Here is a 20,259-nt window from a genome sequence, read left to right on the forward strand (position 1 = left end):
CCATTTAGTTGTGCCACTTGGCAGGTACCTCTCCTTCACAATCAGACACACTGAATACTTGTTTGAACCATGGGCTCCCCGTAACTCTGCAGATGTCTCACGCACTCTTATATGTCCCTGAATTGTAATCCATCTGGAAGATTCCAGGGGGCTACTAAGGGTGGCAGCTGGTGTAGTTTGAGCCTTTCACAGTGTCACGGTGTGGTTCATTTCGCCAGCAGATGGACACATCAGCATTTCTTTAGCACCTGTTCTCCTGGGCTTCCTCCAGTTTACAGTTAATATTGAGGACAGGAGTTGAGCACAGGTTATGCAGCTGTGCGCCGATGTTTGACAATGACTGGGGAAACTGCCTTTCCACGAAAATTAATGTTTATCTGGGTCAAAAGATGTAAACCAGAATGAGAGATGAGTTGCAAAGTCTACTGAACTCCAGCTGCTGCTGTTAACCATCGCTGCCACTGGGGGCCGGGCACGACGGCTTTATGCATTGTCAGCTGTTCAGGTGGAGGGTAGGAAAAGGCACAAAGTTTGCGACCATGTTGCTCACCAGGCAACTTTTCTTTACACTGACACCCCAAAGAGGTGAGAGAGGAGCCATATGAAACAGGGTGGCAGACTGACCAAAGTCTCGAAGGCTTGAGCTGCCTGGCTGAGCTGTCTGCAGAGCTGTCACCCCTCCTGCGCCCACAGGGCCTCCGGACGTAAGGAGGACATGCGAAGTGGAGGCAGCAGGGAGCTGTCCCTCAACCCGCGCAACTCTGCTGCCTTCAGCAGCAAAAAGTCTCCCAACCCACTTGACTATGCGGAGGAGGCCAGAAATGGCAAAAGCACACGGTGTATATATAAAACATGTGCATTTTAAGCAAATGTGAGTTTAATAGCATAGGGAAAAGTGAACAAATTGTTGATTTAAATTCTGGATTAGGATCAGTTATCCTATATTGCTCTGTTGGGTGTTGTAGAGAAGTAGGTCTTATTGGAGAACAATGGAGATGAGTGCTCTAGACGTTCATGGTAAAAGAGCATCTGAAGCAGATCTCAGCTACTCTCTACTATAGCTGTAGAATTTTGTCTACAGGGGAACAGAACATTTTAAATAGATTTAAATGCCAATATGCAATTCCATCATTTGTATCTATTATATTGCACTTTATTTGATTTTATATGCACAGGAAGCATTTGTGTTTGCATAGCACAATCTTAATTCTTTAAGGCTGGTCCTTAATGATCTGAAATCAAAATATATGGCCTTTTCTGAAAACATATAAATACTTGGGTTTCTTATTCATAATGCCTGTGTTTCTTGAATTTCCTAAAAATAAGTTAGAGCTGGGTTGTCATTTTAGCAATAGCTTTTGTTTTCATTTTTGACCTGTTTTACAATATGTTGATGTTCAAAGAATTTTTTGACACTTTATATACAAAGGCAGGCCAATGTGTATCAGCATTGTTATTTTTGTTTGAAATTCCCTCAGTAGTAAAATTTGGTAAGGCAACTTTTTTCTGCATGGAACCATCTGCCCGCAGAATCCCTCTGAATCGTTTCATCAGCACATCACTTAGTCAGATGCTGTCACAATGTCCAACCACAGTATGGTTTAATTGCTTAATGTGTTTCCAAAGAAAAAATACCAGTATATAATGCTAAGTGATTAAACATAAGGCAAGCAAAGCAGCTTTTCAAAATGGGTTAGGCAGGTAGAGCTCTGGCTTTAATTTATAATTCATGATATACAGGCCTTATTTAGATTCATAAATTGGTGCAGCCTCTGATCAAACCTGTATTTATAAATATGTGAACACAATGAATGCAGTAGTGACCTAGCAGCTAAGGAGGTGGACTCGTAACCGAACGATTGCAAGTTGCCACGGAGGTCCCCTTGAGCAAGTTACCACCCCCCCCCACACACACACACACACACACACACACACTGCTCTCCTGGCACCTTTCATGGTTGCCCACAGCTCACCAAGGGTGATGGGTTAAAAGCAGAGGACACGTTTTGTTGTGTGACCGTGTGCTGTGCTCACAATGACAAAAACAGTCACTTTCACAAAATTTTGTTTACTTCATGTGTGGGGTGTGACTTATGACACGGAAGCAAAATTCATCCTAGCCATAGAAAATCCCCACATAAAGAGTTTTCAGGACGATTCAGATTGCTCCTTTCAGAACAGTTTTTTTTTTCAGCACGGCGCTTGTGGTGTGTCTGTGAAGTGTCTAGTTGAACTATTGAGAAAACAAAAGTTCATTTTCAATAAATTTAATTTCCATTTGATTTATTATCAGATTCTGCAGGGTGTTTGCTTTCTAAAAAATATCCAGATCATCTCGCCGTCACTGAGCCTCCGTCATTGTTTAAATATGCTTTATAGCAAGCTTTAGTAGACTTAACTATTAATTTTTTAATCAATTTTAATTTATTTATATTCGCAGTGGACTGTGAAGACCCTCAATGTTCAGGCCATGGAGTGTGTGTCCGTGGCGAGTGTTTGTGCTCGTCTGGCTGGGGCGGCGTGAGTTGCGACACACCCCTCCCCGCCTGTCAGGAGCAGTGTTCAGGTCACGGCACCTACCAGCCCGACACCGCACTGTGTGTGTGCGACCAGGGTTGGACCGGAGGGGACTGCTCCACAGGTGGAGTATAATCCAACACACACATACACACACACACACACACACACACACAGACACACACTCATCTGATGTACCACAGAGACAAACATTACACACACCAGCATACACGAGTCACTCAAACTAGTTCTTTATCTTGCGTGATCTCAGCTTGTTCCTGTATTAACACAACGTTGTTGCATTGTGTTAAAGCTGCCTTCAGATATAAAGGGAATATGGTCCCTGAGGGCAGACTGGTTTCCCTCTCCCGTTCCCCATCTCCCCACAATTTAAATCCGTTATTTTTAGACCAGTTTTATCTGTTCATCTCTCTTTTACTCCTGAATCTAGGGCATCCATTTTGTCTTTTTTTTTTCCTGCCTCCCCTTTTTTAAGAACACGTCCCTCCCCCTCAGATCCTGTGTCCTGAATGTGAACGTTGCTGATGCTGTTTGTTCAGAGAGACAAATGTAGATATTAAAATGGTGATAGCGTCATTACGTCTCAGTGACAACACTGTACATGTATAAATAAGTGACAGTACTGGCTTGTTTGATTGGCTGTGCTCTTCTGGTTCTGACCTGATTGGACGTTGAATAATAGTCAGAACAATTTTTTCGTCCATGTTATCAGATATTATTCATCATTAATATTGATAAGAGTGCTTACATTATTAATGAAGTGAGTTTCAATAATGAATGTGCAATGACTGCAGCTTTTTGCAGATGCCACTGATAAATATTATCTCATGATGTTTTAGCTCATAGAATTTCGGATCATTTTCAAGCCCCCGCTGTTCTTTCTTTCTTTTGTGATTTTTTTTTTCTACAGAACTCTGTCCCACCCCGTGCAGCCCCCACAGTGTCTGTGTCAGTGGGCGGTGCCAGTGTGAGGAGGGATGGGAAGGGCCAGCGTGTGACAGACAGACCTGTCACCCAATCTGTGAGGAGCACGGCGAGTGTAAAGAGGGCCGTTGTGTGTGTCACCCAGGTTGGGAGGGAGAGCACTGCACCATTGGTGAGTCTTTTTAAATCCAGTTTACCGGGCAGTTTTAATCTGAGTACATCTGAGTAAAAGAGGGATGAAAAACATCCTCATTTTCTTTTGGCCGGCACTTTGAAGTGTGGGGACTGGTTGCAACCATTCACAACCAGAGGAATGCAAGACGTGGCAAGTGTCTTGTTCAACAACGAAAAACAAAGTGTGCGTGACTGAGAAAGTGAGTTTCGAAAGTCATTGTTTTCAAGGCATTTCATCCAGTCTGCCACTTCAGCTCAATGTGAAATTGCCCTGACCTGAACAACAGCAACAGCCTCCTCTTCTGGACCCATCCTTAAAAAAAAATAAATAAAAAGCTCAAATTCAGACAGCCACCATCACCGTCTTTGCTGACATGCTTGCTGCGAAAATAAGATGACCCGAGCGGTAGAGCAGAAACGAGGCGCCTCTTAAATCGGAGCGAAAGGTCTGACTTTTCCCTGGGTTTTCACAGCTTTTTCTGCCTTCTCTATTTTCTGCTGTAAAAAAAAAGATGGTACGAGCTCAAGTAATATACTTACCGGACGCTTTATTAGAAACACCCACCTGGTACCAACACTCTGCGCCCTGATAAATCAGGTGTGCCGACCCTACAGACACCCTGGAAAGATGAAGCCTGGATTCAGCCACTTCCAATTAATAAATGGGAGGTCTCTGACCAAAGGAACACTGCTGATCAGTTCACTTCTCACACAAAAGGTGAAAAAAAAAAAAAAATGCGATACCAACAAATCGGCAAACCTGTCATAGCGCCAAACCTGTCAAAAGAAATGCATGAAATGGGACTGAATAGAAGTAATGATGTAGTCGAACCCACATTATCTGACGCTAGTGTGAAGAAGGCCGGTTCTATTTCTGCCTTAATCAGTGGAACTGTTTTCAGCTATGCTAAAATAATAATCCATAATAAACTAGTAATCAGCGAAGTGACAGTCTTGGGTTAACCAACATTTGAACGGAAGACTAATTGTGGCTGAAAAAGTTCCTCTCCGCGTGTGTGGAGATGTTCCGTTCATTGACAGCCATTTCCAGCTACATTAGTCATTTGGTCTGGAGCCGATTACTGTCCAAGTTGAGCTATAAAAAAGCCACCGAACATGCAGTATTTGAGCAATGGAAGATATGCTCCATCTCTCCGAGGATTTATCCACTGCTGATGGAGCTTCTTCACACGTTAAATGTGCCTCCAGTCTTACCCGTTGCTTCTCCCCTCAGCAGTGGCGTGCGCTAGCTTCACGTAGCGACTTCGTAAAGGAGCACGAGCAACTTCTAAAGGAACTTTGAGAGACATTTTTTCATTTCTACACTTGCCGCCGAGAACCTTCCTCGCTCCGGCTTTTAGCGCAGAAGCAACCCGAGATGCTTTTTCTGTCTCCGTAGACGTGCTAATCAGATCAGAAAGCTTAGCTTCTGGCATCATAATAAACCCTAATTATTTCTTGATGTGTCTTTTATGCGGGTCTATCTTTTCCGGCTCAGTAATCTCACCTAATACGATTTCTCTTCCCTTTTATCCGCTCACACCAGCACTTTACCTGGATGTTGTTGTAAAAGGTAAGACAGTCCCTCTCTCTCGGAGCTTAATAGAAGAAATATTTGTCTCGTTGTTTTTCTCTCTCTCTCTCTCTCTCTCTCTCTCTCTCTCCCCCTCCCTCCCTCGCTCTCCCTTTCTTCCTCGCACCACAACCATTCTGCTGTGGCTGTGCGAGCTGGGAGCTCCGTACTGCTGTGTATTCACTTTGTATAGTACATTCATAAAAGTACTTCACTTTATCTGACAATTCAAGTGACCAAAAAAAATATTTAATGTTTGAAGATATTGAGAATATCTTCAATTGTTAATTAATTGTTCCGAACACTTTCTCTCAGATGGCTGTCCTGGGCTATGCAACGGCAATGGGCGATGTACCCTCGAGCAGAGCGGCTGGCACTGTGTCTGCCAGTCTGGCTGGAGCGGCATGGGCTGCAACATCGTCATGGAAACAGAGTGCGCCGACAACGCCGACAACGATGGAGGTAAAGGTCCCCCGCTGGGGCCGGCCTCGCCGTGCCTGTCGGTAATAGTCATGTTGATGAATGGCCAGAGCTCTGTTTCCAATGAAGGTCAAGGGAAAGAGGGCACCGCCAAGGACCCCTCTCTGCTGAAGCGGCACACGGCGCACAAAACGGATGCTTGCTCTTTAGCCCTCTTTACACCACTCGGGGAGCGGTTGATCTGGGGACGGATGAATTATGGGATGCCTGTTGGTGTTCTTTGTGCAGCTGGAACCGCAGGGGCCCAAAGATGTGTGGTGTCCAGTTAAAAACCTCACTCCAGGGTCTGTGTAATGACTCCAAATTCATCATCTTTGTGCTATTTTTTTTTTTTTTTAATTCATGCTTCATAAGGATACATTATCTGATGGTCGACATTAACAGTGCAGCAGGGGGCAGGAAGATAAAAGGAGAACCGCATTATCCATTTTTTTGGGGTACTTCAAGACCGGCTTTTCAGCACGCGGCACCTGAGGTGGAACGGAGAGCCCGTGTGAGTGCATGCGCGTGCTCCTCTAAATCCCGCCCCCGGGGCGCTGCGGGCCCCGGGCAGGACCCTGGGAGCAGCGCACAGACACGCTCCGCTGCAGAACGGAGGGGAGCTCTTGTTTACAGTAAAGGGAGCGGCAGCCAGGGGGCCCTGGAGACGCGCAGAATAACCCAGTTAGGCAGTGATGTCCGCGCACACACATATACATACACACCAGAGCAGCCCCGTTAGTCACAGAGGTACAGAGACCCCACCTATTTAAGTCTGAAAGAGGGTCACACACGTAGAAGAAGGAGAAGAAAAGGCAAGAGTCTTGTCTCTGTCCTCTTTTAGTGCAAAGAATATTACCGCAAAGCCCTGAGCTGCAATTTGAAGCTGACAGCAATGTAAAGGAAATAAAGCTGAGAATAACTCTTGTCCCATCATCCCATAGATTCCTTCCTAAATATGGATAAGGGGGCTGTAAACAGAATTTCATATTTTTAATACCTCCAACGTAAAATAAATAGCATGCGGGGGGAACAGATGAATTAGTTCACCAATCAGAATGCTTAAATTTTATATTTACGGCATTTATCAGATGCTCTTATCCAGAACGACTTTCAATCAATAGTTACAGTGACAGTCCCCTGAGAGCAAGTTAGATTTGTCTTGCTCTGGGACACAATGGTAGTAGGTGGGTTTTGAACCTGGGTCTTCTGGCAGTGGGGGCAGTGGCTGCCTAGCAGAAGTGGCCCCGTAATCAGAAGTTGGCCAGTTTGAATCCCAGTCCGCCAAGGTGCCACTGAGGTGCCACTGAGCACTGTCCCCACTGTCACTTTCTCTGATTTATAGGCGAGTGTGTTACCCACTAGGTATGATATATGATACAATAACTACATGGCCATTAATTCTTTGACTTGATTTTAAAATATTGTCTGCTGTTGTTATTCATGGATGGCTGTGAAAATGTATTTTATTACTAAAGCAATGTATTTTATTAATTAAGGATGTCTTAATTAATTCATTAACTATAACTTTTATGTAATACAAGAAATTATGTTTTATAGCTGGATGACAACCCCAGGGACAAAAAATACCTGACAAAGCTACCTTTGGCTTTCCTTCAAAGCCCGTCAAAATCCAGGTCATATTTTAATGAGACCCTTTCACACTGAAGTTAATTACACAGTTGGGACAAAGGCGGGGCTGTTTTGATATCTGGCCCTGAGTAAAAGTGCTAGTCCTGCTGGACAGCCGACTGAAAGTCTCCTCACAAAATTCTCAGGCAGAAAAATAAAAGCAATGATTTTAGTCTCGAGTTGTGAACGTGTACACGCATGCATATTTCACATCTGTTTGTGTGCATGTGGACATACATGTCAAAAGCTGGGCGTCTTTGCGTGCTTTTGAGTAGTGCAGTGTTGGTAAGTGACTGTGTTGAGGTGTAATAACAGGCAGCGTGAAAAAGCCCCCTCGTACCCAGACTCTCGAGCTCTGGTGTGAAGAGCTCCTATTTGGATGTTATTCACAGACTGAGGGGAAAGAGAGTGAGTTTCAATTAAAAGCCCTCATTAACACTGGAGGTGAGTTTGAGCTACTACACTAAAACACACACACACACACGCGCGCGTCTCTGGGCTTTTAGCCAGTATCTGTTTTTTCCTTTCCTTTTTTTCTGCAGTGTAGAGATGCCGTGTAGCTGCTGTTAACCGCCTCCCTTCCTGCCCTCTCTGTGACCCCTTCCGTCTCTGCCCGACCCAAAACCACGCGCTAGCAGCCACTGCTGCAATTACATGAAATCTGTGTGTGTGTGTGTGTGTGTGTGTGTGTGTGTGTGTGTGTGTGTGTGTGTGTGTGTGTGTGTGTGTGAAAAGCTAGATCAATATCTTTCCTGGGAACTGTGTGTATCAGCTCCGGTTGTTTAACTGTGTGCTCACATACAGTATACACACATGCACACATGCTGTAAAATATTTTTCTGTCTTTCCTCTGTCTTTCTGTTACTTTCATCATAGTGTCAAAATAAATTCTAAAAAAAAACAAAATTATGTAAATTCTTAATATCACTGGTTAGCTCATCTAATTAAATGAATAGCGTGGGTGGCATTAGTATTTTTTTAATGGATGCAATGATTAATAATTGCCAACTCCTTAAAAAGCTTGTGCTTATTCACTAAGGTGAACAGAAACATTTAAATATAAAGTTATGTGTCCTGTTATTCAACTATGACCCAAAATATTGTTCCACTACTTATGTCATTTATGTCATTACAGTTACTTTCATGTAGACATATATTCATTTTTAGGGGCAATAAAAGCCTGGGCCACTATTAGATTAAACTGGTACTGATTCATATTGCTTCTGTTTGGTTGTGTGTCTCAGATGGTCTGGTGGACTGCGTGGACCCTGACTGCTGTCAGCAGCAGAACTGCGAGAGTGGCCTGCTCTGCCAGGGATCCCCGGACCCTCTAGACCTGGTCCAGCACAGCTCAACACCATTTGTGTCCCGACCAGCCCGGCAGTTCTTTGAACGGGTGCGCTTCCTTGTAGGGAGAGACAGCACCCACGTGCTGCCAGGGGAGATCCCATATGACAGAAGGTACTTTACACACACACACACACACACACACACACAAACACGCACAGTGTGGTTGGAGTGGGTAGCACACTTGCCTATGAATCAGAAGACACAGGTTCGAACCCCACTTACCACCATATATTCCCTGAGAAAGACAGTTGCTCTGGGGGACTGTACTGATTGTAAACTACTCTGGATAATTAATCATTGCAAATGTAAATGTACACACACGGACCAGTGTTTGGCCACATTATTTAAATAAAGTAATAAATTATGTAAAAAAAGTAAGTAATAAAATAATGTTACAGCATTATAAAAGAAGTAAGTTACCAAGGAAAGTAACATAAAATGTTCAAATATGTAAAAAATGTGTATGTCAGGGCTCCGCCTCCACATAGATTTGAGCTGCTAACGACTTCCACATTCTTGCCACTAGGTTTGATGAAGCATGAGATGATGATGAGAGGAGCTTTTGCTCGATAAAGACTTAGTTCCATGTCCGTAGTTCCACTGTAAAAACAGTACTTTTACATATGCCATTGCTGGGTCTCTATCATGTATGTGTGTTTGTGTAAACACCCGCCCGCCTCTGCCTCTGGTTTGCTTTTACTATGAAGTTTAACTCAAGCTTAGCAAATCATCACTTTTTGTGGTTGCCTCACCCTTCCCCTCACCCCTCACCAAATAAATGCCTTGCTGCTCCTGTGGCTCGTTGGATGAAAACAGCTTAATTACTGTTATTATCGCTAATGGTAACGGCATTGTAAAGAGAGAAACAGTATTTGGTCAAATTACCCATTACTGAAAAATTACTCTTTATTTTTGTAATGCCGTTGTTGTAATGCTGTCACTTGCAAAATTTGTGTACAATCAGCCAATTACAAGATTATTACATTGTTACTCGTTTTATTAATCTTTTATTCTTCTTTCATGTTCCTTGCGTGTGTGTTTGTGCATAGTCGTGTGTGTGTGATCCGTGGACAGGTGGTTGCAGCGGATGGTACAGCACTGGTGGGAGTGAACATCACCTTCCAGCAGAGTCCGGATTACGGCTACACCCTCAGTCGACAGGACGGCAGGTAAGATCAGTTCAGACTAGACCAGACCACTCTTCTCATCTGCAGAAACACACAGTACCCCGAGGTCTACTGTTCGCATGTTTGAGGACAGCTCTGGCCACTTAATTATAGATGCACCATCGTGTGTTATAGCTCTTCATCAGTGGTCAGTTGCTGATCACTGGACACCTGAACATTATGGTAAGAACTTGTGAATGTGATACTGGGACTGATCATCTCTGAATGTGAGTTTTACCTAGCTGTGTCCATAACCGCCTCTTGCCTGCAGCTTCGACCTGGTCGCCGTGGGTGGGATCGCCATCTCCCTGCTCTTCCAGAGAGCCCCGTTCCTCTTCCAGAGGCGCACTGTCTGGCTGCCTTGGAACCAGTTTGTGGTCCTAGAGCGCGTCATCATGGACCGGGCCAAGCCCAAAGTGCCTGTCTGCGAGCAGAAGAACCTGGCCAGCCCCTATCCCATAGTGCTCCCCTCCCCGCTCACGCGATTTGCTGGCACCTGTGAGGAGAGAGGACCGGCTGTCCCTGAGCTGCAGGTACATTTCGCAGACCTCTGTTAATGAGGGTTCGCAAACAAGGGCACTTCAGAATCACTTGGAAAAGGTGCAGAGCTTCCACACTGTTCTGCTGAACAGTGTATGCTGACAACTCTGTCATGTGTTTCTTACATGCAAATAGTGAAAAAACAGCAATGTAATTTGCAATATCACACAGATGACTAAGACGACTGAAAATATGCCCAATACCGATCAAAAGTATCAGGTCGCAGACTTTAATAGTGAATGTATTACATTGGTGTGAGTGAGTAATTTAGCACTGAATGTATCAACACTAGCTAAACTTTACATTGAGCAGGTTCAGCTATCTCTGTATCAAAGTAATTACAAGTCAGGAGTCAAATTTAAAAGTTTCATGCATTTCTCATTACTGACATGAGGTTGAGGGACGCTGTGTCGTTGGGTCAGTGTAAGTGAGGAAGATGCGCTATGTGAGTCACATGCTCTTTTTGTACTGATATATTGATATGCACCATATCAATAATTGTTCTGTTTGAATATATGACAAAATACTGTTTTTTTATTGCAAATTTGACTATCTTAACTGCACTCTGTTACCACTTGTTATGGTATGGCATATCTTCTTAATATTGTTCTCATGATTTACATTATAATATGCATGTAATAATAGTTATTATCATTAATTAGAAAAAATGTTTATTTACAAATAGTACCTTAATTGGTTTTAAAATATTTCTTAGACTATTTTCTGAAACAAAGAACACCCTCAAAATTAGGTTAAGGATAAACTCCTTAACCTCACACCTTGTAGAATTGGTGTTCATTCAGTGAATTACAATATTGAATATGCCTTTTACATTTTTCATTTTAGTTTAACATTAAAGTAATTTAAGATAAAGCTAGAGTAGCATGTTCCAGCATACATTAGAAGTTTCACAAGACAAAGCCATATAGAGCTTGTGTTCCTGCCACATTGATTTTGCTGTAAATACAGTATTATTCTGGATGCCTCTGACACCGCTGAAACCTGTGTTCAATCCTGTTCTCATAAACAGCATTGTACTACCTGACTCTGTTGTAATGAGTTTCTGCCGATACAGATGGGTTTGTCCGCCTATGCTTTGATACGGCCTGTAAAAAAAAAAAAAATTCTCTTCCTCTTGGTCAAAACAATGTTTTCCCCTCCTCTCTTTCCATGCATTTCTGTTTCTTCCTTCCAGTGTAATTTCCACCTGGCTGTCGCTGTGGCTGTGATATCATCTTCCTATGTTTCACTAATCAGCATGCACCGCCATCTGTTCCTCTATATACCTGTATGTCTGTGCCTCTGTTTGTGTGTGTGTGCATATGAATGTATGTGTTCTATGTTCAGTTTTTAACAAGTGTTATTAATGAAGATTTAGCAGGCTGTTCACTGTGCATCTGCATTATGGGGTTTTGATGGTGATGGGGGGGTAGGGCAGTCAGGCTTCAGCAGAGTTTGTGAAGGAGGTGTTTAACACCTCAGAATATTCATGGGCTGCTGCAGCCGGTCAGATAACTCACCTGTGTAATGAATTTTTACATCTTCATGTGCATACATTATACTGCTCTGTTCATTTCTCTCCTCCCATTTTCCTTCCTCTCCCCTTGCTGTGGAGAGTTCATGTTTTTTAGTGCAGTTTGTCTGTGGCATTGCAAATTACATTAAACTTGTTGCTCCATGTCACGAGGCGTCACCACAAATTTCTGTTTCCCAGCAGCGAAGTTCAAGAGTGATGAAACATAATGTCAGAAATGTGATTTTTAATATTCACAGTAAGCTGTTTTACAGGATGCAAACATGCAGTTAGGTCAAGCTTCACTATACCTTTCATAAACCCATTGTCTTGGAGCGCTCTTTTTAATAATGTTGATGTAGTGGTTTCTGTGATTATATTTGCATGGAAAGCATTGAAAGGTTAACTGTGCTCCTTGGAGAAAATGTACTGTAGTTTGATCCAATGTATTACATCTACAATTACAGTTTGCTATGAGGAATGTAAAGTGGTTTACTCCCACTGTGTTGGTGTGTTTATCCCCATGGAATGGCTGAGGGGTTTTCTTGCCATGTACGCGGAGACTGCTGTCCCCATGACCCTAGATAACTCTGATAGTCTTGAACTGAATCATCATCAGACGTGGGCATACAGGTAGTAGCCTAGTGGGTAACACACTCGCCTATGAACCAGAAGACCCAGGTTCAAATCCCACTTACTACCATTGTGTCCCTAAGCAAGACGCTTAACCCTGAGTGTCTCCAGGGGGGGACTGTCCCTGTAACTACTGATTGTAAGTCTCTCTGGATAAGGGCGTCTGGTAAATGCTGTAAATGTAAATGTAAACAAACATAGTATGTCATTCACTGTGTGGAAATGAAAAGTAAAGTAAAACAAAAACCCATAAACAGGGCCTTTAAAATTGTAACTACTGCATGCCTAGCACCCCTGGATGGCCACCATACAATTTTAGATCTTGTCTAAGAATTGTCTAATGTCCCTGTCTTTTTATAAAAAATAAACTGAAACCCGTGTAGATTGTAACCCTGGGTACTGTTCTCCCTCAGGCGGTGCAGGAGGAGATCTACATCCCCGGCAGTTTCCTCAAGCTCAACTACCTGAGCACTCGGGCTCCGGGCTACCGCTCTCTGCTGCGCGTCCTGCTGACCCACGCCAGCCTACCCCATGGCCTGTCCAAGGTGCACGTGGCCACCTCCATCCAGGGCCGCCTGCACCAAAAGTGGTTCCCCGCCACCCCCAACCTGGTGTATGTCCTGTCCTGGAATAAGACCGACATTTACGGACAACAAGTGACTGGTCTGGTACAAGCCCTTGGTAAGTGGGTGTGGCCTGTCAGAAATGTCTTTTTTGAAACATGACATATATATATAACTTCAAATGTTGTGTTAGAAATGAACCATTAGGTTACTTATTATTAGTAGTAGCTACAGGCAATAGAGCATACAGAGCTGAGTCTGTATTACAGTGTCTTACATGGTGTAGCGTTTATGTGTTGTGCATGCCCCGTGGCGTTAGTGTAGTTTTTTTTTTTTTTTGGAGGGGGGATTGTTCTGAGCCCTCAGGCCTTTCAGATGTTGTAGTGCAGTCTAAGGGCAGCCCTTTAATTTACTGTCTTTTAGTTTAGCTGCATCACTGTGCTTGCCAGCAATTTCACACACTTTTATGTGTCACATCCAGATGTGTTTTATGGATATTTTTATAGGTGTGTGTGAGAGAGAGAGAGAGAGAGAGAGAGAGAGAGAGGTGGACAGGCAGGTGATTGGGCTCCGAGCTGAGCTGGGCTTTGCTGAGACTGATGGGGAAGTAAATGGGCTGTTAAAGTTTCTCAAGCTCCAGTCAGCATTCACAGACCTGTATAAACCACTAACACAACCACACACAACAGCTGGTGTGGGTGCAGAGGAGTGCTCTGTGGTATAGAAATATGTGTCTGTGTGTATCCATGTTCAGTTGTGTGTTTTTGTGATAATATCACTGTGTAGACAAGACAACTGTCAAACTGTTTTTAGTTCTTTCTGTGTCTCTATGTGTGTTTGTGTTTCATTTCAGAGATAAATACTGAGCGAATATTTGTTGATAGTGACACACCAATTTTGTGTTTTTCATTGTTCTGTAAGTCATGTGTCTGCATTGTGTGTGCTTGTGCGTTGTGTTGTGTGTACAGCCTGTAATCTCACTGAACTCTGCTGTGTCCAGCTGTGTGTTCTGCTGTAAGTGTGAATCATGTGGACGGGTCCGGCTGAAGGTTCTGCTCTGTTTACTTATGAATAATATCCATAGCATCACAATTAGAGCTGACGCCGGCTGAATTGATATTCCTCACACACACCAGACGTAGCAACCACATTCCCCACACACTCAGCACAACACAGCACAGCACAGCCACGATAAGGGACAGAGAAATACTCAAATGTATTCATTTATCTGGGAGTGCTACTGGGAACAAAGGTCTCTCTTTCTCTCTCTCTCTCTCTCTCTCTCTCTCTCTGTAAATGTCTCTACCTAATTAATTTCTGTCTCTCTTTCTCTCTTTCGCATTCTCATGCTGTGTCCAAACATCCACTCCAAACATCCACATATAGTTCACTACATACTCACTCTTTGCCTTTTCTCTATTCTCTCTGTTGTAGCTCATGGCTATGGTTGCATTCACTTCAGTTCACACACACACACACACACACACTCTTTCACTCTGCTCTGTTTTCTGTCTGTCTGTCAGTCCGCCAGCTTGCCACTTGCTGTCGTCCTCTCCCACTCATTTTTATGTGTGCTTGTGCCTAACTGTTTTCTCTCTTTTTCTCTCTCATGCTGGTAGTAAAAGGCACATCCATCAGTGGGCCCCAGTAAGAGCCTACAGCCATTTCGTCTAACAGCTTATGTCGCTATGAAAGAGTGAGACAGAAGAAAGAGAGAAATAGTCAGGGAGGGAAAGAGAGAGGGGGTGTTGGAGTCTGTTAGAGAAAGTCTCTCTCTCACACATGCACAAACACACACACCAAGGGTTGGAGCAGTGAAGCGTGATGATATCAGTGATGCATTAAAAGCTCTCTGGAGAGCTGCAGAGTGCTAGAACAGAAACACATGCCTCTCTGACACCGCATTACAGCAGTGTGAATGCACACACACACACACACACACACACACACAAACACATACATGCATAAAAATGCAAGCATGCTAATTGCATAAACACTCACACACAATGCATACACCTATACTGCAGACATATAAGCCTAATATTATAGGCTTCAAAATTCCTAATGATTTTTGGTAACTTACATTCTGTGTGTGTCTCTGCAGTGTCTGTTGGATATGAGTATGAGGACTGTCCAGATTTCATTGTGTGGGAAAGAAGGTCTGCGCAGCTGCAGGGCTTTGAGATGATCCCCTCCAACCTGGGTGGCTGGTCCCTGGACAAACATCACAGCCTGAACCTGGAGAGCGGTAAGTGATTCAGTTGTTGACCCAGTCCTACACGTCATCAATCCTTCTTCATACATCTACCAAACCAAGCATTTCACCTACACACCTTCAGCACATCACCTATCCATCTACTGACCCAGGCAGATCACCTACACACCTCCAGCACACCACTCATTCATCTACTGACCCTGGCAGGTCACCTACACACCTTCAGCACATCATAGATACATGTACTGACCCTGGCAGATCACCCACACACCTTCAGCACATCACTCATTCATCTACTGACCCTGGCAGATCACCTACACACCTTCAGCACATAACTCATTCAGCTACTGACCCTGGCAGATCACCTACACACCTTCAGCACATCACTCATTCATCTACTGACCCTGACAGATCACCTACACACCTTCAGCACATCACTCATTCATCTACTGACCCTGGCAGATCACCTACACACCTTCAGCACATAACTCATTCAGCTACTGACCCTGGCAGATCACCTACACACCTTCAGCACATCACTCATTCATCTACTGAACCTGGCAGATCACCTACACACCTTCAGCACATCGTAGATACATGTACTGACCCTGGTAGATCACCTACACACCTTCAGCACATCACCTATCCATCTTCTGGCCCAGGCAATTCACCTACACCTCATTAATACATTCTGAGAAAATACCATGCAGCCACAATCAGAAATCAAAATGCATGTATGATACATTTATTACCCTTCTAGATGTCCTCAAAACACACACGGAGAGGAGGGGAATGTAGAAGTTTATTGAGTGCAGCTCAAATAAAATGCATTGGACCATATCAGGCAGCAGTTCAACAAACAGTCATGACAAGAGTACGAAATGGAGCAGTTCAGTAAATGTCTACATAAACACAGGAGAGTTAGAAGGGGTGCATCACATCCAACAAGTTTATAAATCCAAGATACAAACAGGGAGGACAAAGACTGCATATATAAAATCTCAAAGCACAAAACGAAAGAGAAAGATTTAAAATCCAGATGAGGTCACCATGACATAACCTGGGTCATGCCATTCTTAAATTCCAGCAAAGAGAGCTGAGAGCTTTTCAGAGACTATTAAAATTCAAAATACGCTGATCTTGACAACAGAAGAGGAGCGAAATCCTCTCATCTAGGCTCATTCTGTCATCACTCTCACTCTCTCTCTTCTTCTACTGCCTCTATCAGGTATCCTCCACAAAGGCAACGGTGAGAACGTCTTCATTTCCCAGCAGCCTCCAGTCATCTCCACGGTGATGGGGACGGGCGCAGTGCGGGCGATCCCCTGCCCCAGCTGCAACGGCCCAGCAGCTGGCAGGAAGCTGTTCGCTCCCGTGGCACTAGCCTGTGGCTCTGACGGCAGCATCTACGTAGGAGACTTCAACTTCATCAGGAGGATCCTTCCCAATGGCTTCGTCATCAGCATCCTGGAGCTGAGGTGGGTCAATCGAGCATCAGCACTGTTTCAGGAAAGCACAAGGGATACAGGACTGTGCAAACCCTCAGGCCATCCACAAAAATATGAGAGTGAAAATGAGAGAAAAACACCTTCAAACAAAAATAATACTTGGAAATTTTATTTTATCAATATATATAGCACACCCCATTTAATTCAATGAATCATATGTTTAATTATATGAATAATATTATGCCACCGCCTTACTATTTCTAATTATTATGGCTGTTGTAAAGATTTGCCATCAATCATGCGGCCAGCCAGACCAGTTGATTCGCAGTGGCAGCTCCTATTGGGGGCAGCTGAAGGAAAGAGAAAATGAGTGTTGTAAAGACTTTAGTAACCATGATGAAATTTAGCTCCATCTCTGACTTTGCTTATCTAACACTATGTCCTTCTGGTAGCTGTCAAGTGATGTTACAATCAGATAATAAAGTCTATGCTATTTATGGATATGCATGAGCCCAATATTTATGTGAGATATTGTCATTGACAAAATATTGTCATTATTGTGTGATTTTTTTTTTTTTTTGGTTTAAGTCACGTTTAATTTTTTATCACCTAATTTAATGGATTTTATACTATGAACAATGCACTTGACACTAGACACAGGTTTTGTTGGAATGGGCTGTTTGTGTTGGACAAGCTGCCATAAGCTCATAAGAGCATTATTAAAACTTCAAGTAGACTTCAAGATACTTTGCATTATTGTGTGTGCAACTCTGAACTGACTCAAATATAATGGATGCATGTACTGACTGATAATAATATGCTTCCAAAAGAAACAGCAATGATGTTTTTTTTTTTGTTTTTGCAGGAACCGAGACATAAGACACAGGTACAGTGCAAATGCATTCATTAATTTGTTGTAATTAATACTGCAAAGTCAGTTATTAAACATAAGTTATTAAGCATAACACGTGTTCTCTAATGCTAATGCACTGAACTTTGAGACTTGATCTTGTGCCGTTAGCTCCATTTTATCACCTCAGTCTAGTTGCAGACTATATCTGAGTGCTGCATTTGATGCAAGCAGTTTTTGAGGAGAGGATTATGTGTATGTGTGTTTGTGTGTTGGGGGATTTTAGCAATGAAGTTGATAAGGCGTCCTATTGACCTGGATCTGACGCTAACACAGATTAGCAGTGCTCCTCTCACAGTGAGGGAGAAAGGAGAAAAGGTGCCGAGAGGAGGTTTCGTGCTTGAAAGTGCAGCCTCTTATCAGATCCAAGGCCTTCCTTTATCGTGTGTTTAGAGTCGTGAGCCCCGCCCGCTGTGAGTGAACGTGTGTGCTAGCGAGGGTCCGGACCTATACTGACCCACCAACACCACGCATGCCTATCGATGTCACCCACACAGCATGAAGCCCTGACCACAGAAGCCTCTCCACAGTAGAGAGCGAGAGATATAAAATATTTGATTTTATTCCAGCAACAGAAAAAAAAAGTGAATTTCTTTTCCTCGATAATTTCTAAATATACCTGAGTTTGCAATGGGAACTCTGCCAGTGTTCGAAAGATCAGTCAAGCTCAGCATCCGTCACTATTAGGACCCTTATCTGCCTTGTTTCTTCCCGCTCCTTCCAGGGGTCCTCCGTGGGGCTGTGGTGTAATTTAGCTGTCAGAAGCCCATCTTTAAGGATTAGATCACACGTGCTGCTTTTAAATGCGGTGACTTCAAAGGAAGATCTGTCGGCGTTGCTGTACCACTGCGGTTCCCCCTCTGAAGCTGAGATGGATGCCTCCTAGGCCCTGTTAATTTAGGAGTCTGTGTTTCAAACCGGTCTCCCTGAGAGCTAGCATCAAACACCCACCAGCATCCGACCATATCTAACTGCAGTTTATGGGAGACAGGAGGGACGTAAGCAGGCATAACAAGTCACCGGGGGATTTATAGATATTAACAAGTCTTTGGGGACCATGCATAACCACCCATATATACATACGCACATACACATGAATGAGGTGAAATTCATGTAACCGTGGCACAAATGTAAACGTGCATAAGCCATTGAGCACATTTATGAAACTGGATACACTTGTTTGCATTTTTTTTTATATTATTATAATATGCTGTGCTCTATTTTATTTTAATATATATATATCTATTTTAATTCCTCTGCGTTTTTGGATGCAGAGTGTGTTATGTAGTTATGCTGTTAAACCCAGTGGTTTCAGTCACAACCTGCAATTGAATGCTGCAGTTAGTGCTGAATGAGCGTTTTTTTAGAAGTGCAAATGGCAAGATTTTGCAGTTAACCCCTTAACAGTCTAAGAATCAGCACCATAATCCGATCCTCTTCGTTAGAACTTTTGTTTTTATGAAATTTACAATGAAGCAACAGCACCGGGTCGCTCTCTTTTTCAGCACCAGCCCGGCTCATAAGTACTATCTTGCCATGGATCCTGTGAACGAGGCCCTGTACCTGTCTGACACCAGCAGTCGGCGGGTGTACCGCCTTCGCACCCTCACCGAGCCCAAAGACCTGAGCCGCAACGTGGAAGTGGTGGCAGGGACAGGCGAGCAGTGCACCCCATTCCACCAGAACCACTGCGGCGACGGCGGCAAAGCCACAGAGGCTTCTCTCAGCAACCCAAGAGGTAAACGCCCGAGCCTTCACAGGGCTAACATACATACAGCATTCAGCATGATGGATGCTGTAAATATAAAAAAAAACGTATTTGGATCGTTTCAAATTGCAATTTTATTGCTCCTCTGCCATGCAACCAATTGGAAAAGAGAACTGAGCCAGCCCTTATTTCCTTGCTTAGAAAATGAGAAAATAGTTGGTGGTTTATTGCAACATTTATGTAAACACAGTATATAACACAAGGAACATAAAATAGTTTTTGTATAATGTATTGGTGGATCTGAATCTGGTGATTCTTTGGCACTTATAGCTCAATACAACCAGTTCATATACTGGAGCACAAACAAAATTGTGTTCATTTCTATCGTTAATTGTTAATGGATAATTACTAACTGGCTAACTGGATTCCAAAACTGTTTTTTTTATATTATGCCATGTGAAGCATTTTTTTCTACATTTATTTTTGTCCTCATAAACATCTCCAATTCCTGATTTCTGGAAGAATGGATCCCAGTGTCCCTGTTTTACTGCCATTGGTTTTAAAAACACAGCTGCCAGTGTAGCCCAGTCAGATCCAGCAATAGCAGCATGGCATAAATCTTTTAAGGAGAGAAATACGATCCAATAAAGAGATTCGGAATGGAATGATGAGAGGCATAAAATCAGTGCTTTCTGTATTCCTGCTCGAGCTCTAAAGCCTTTTCAAGCTGACAGACACATAAATTATTAGTCCCGGTTTATGTAGTGCTGTTCTGTCAATAGGAGGCCCTTGAAGTGGGTGGAAGTTGGGGCTTTGTCCACTAATGATAATCCATCCATCCTCTGTTCCCATACATGGCAGGCTTTGAAGTTCAAACACTCTAGGCTGTGCTGGATTCCTGCACGTGCAGGAA

General features: G+C 43.4%; 1 protein-coding gene across 2 annotated transcripts in view; it reads left to right on the forward strand.

Annotated features, from left to right (window-relative positions):
- The window catches only part of tenm1 (teneurin transmembrane protein 1), a 165,048-nt gene that overhangs the window by 112,990 nt on the left and 31,799 nt on the right, over positions 1 to 20,259 (forward strand). For both annotated transcript variants that reach the window (XM_028982715.1, XM_028982716.1), the window contains exons 11-22: positions 2,441 to 2,641; positions 3,449 to 3,634; positions 5,183 to 5,209; positions 5,525 to 5,671; positions 8,545 to 8,761; positions 9,700 to 9,819; positions 10,088 to 10,349; positions 12,916 to 13,183; positions 15,170 to 15,313; positions 16,509 to 16,758; positions 17,594 to 17,614; positions 19,144 to 19,376. In XM_028982715.1, coding sequence (XP_028838548.1) covers positions 2,441 to 2,641; positions 3,449 to 3,634; positions 5,183 to 5,209; positions 5,525 to 5,671; positions 8,545 to 8,761; positions 9,700 to 9,819; positions 10,088 to 10,349; positions 12,916 to 13,183; positions 15,170 to 15,313; positions 16,509 to 16,758; positions 17,594 to 17,614; positions 19,144 to 19,376 — 2,076 coding nt within the window. The remainder of the gene's footprint in view (positions 1 to 2,440; positions 2,642 to 3,448; positions 3,635 to 5,182; positions 5,210 to 5,524; positions 5,672 to 8,544; positions 8,762 to 9,699; positions 9,820 to 10,087; positions 10,350 to 12,915; positions 13,184 to 15,169; positions 15,314 to 16,508; positions 16,759 to 17,593; positions 17,615 to 19,143; positions 19,377 to 20,259) is intronic.

The sequence above is a fragment of the Denticeps clupeoides genome, chromosome 6 (genome assembly GCF_900700375.1).
Source record: "Denticeps clupeoides chromosome 6, fDenClu1.1, whole genome shotgun sequence".
Taxonomy (NCBI): domain Eukaryota; kingdom Metazoa; phylum Chordata; class Actinopteri; order Clupeiformes; family Denticipitidae; genus Denticeps; species Denticeps clupeoides.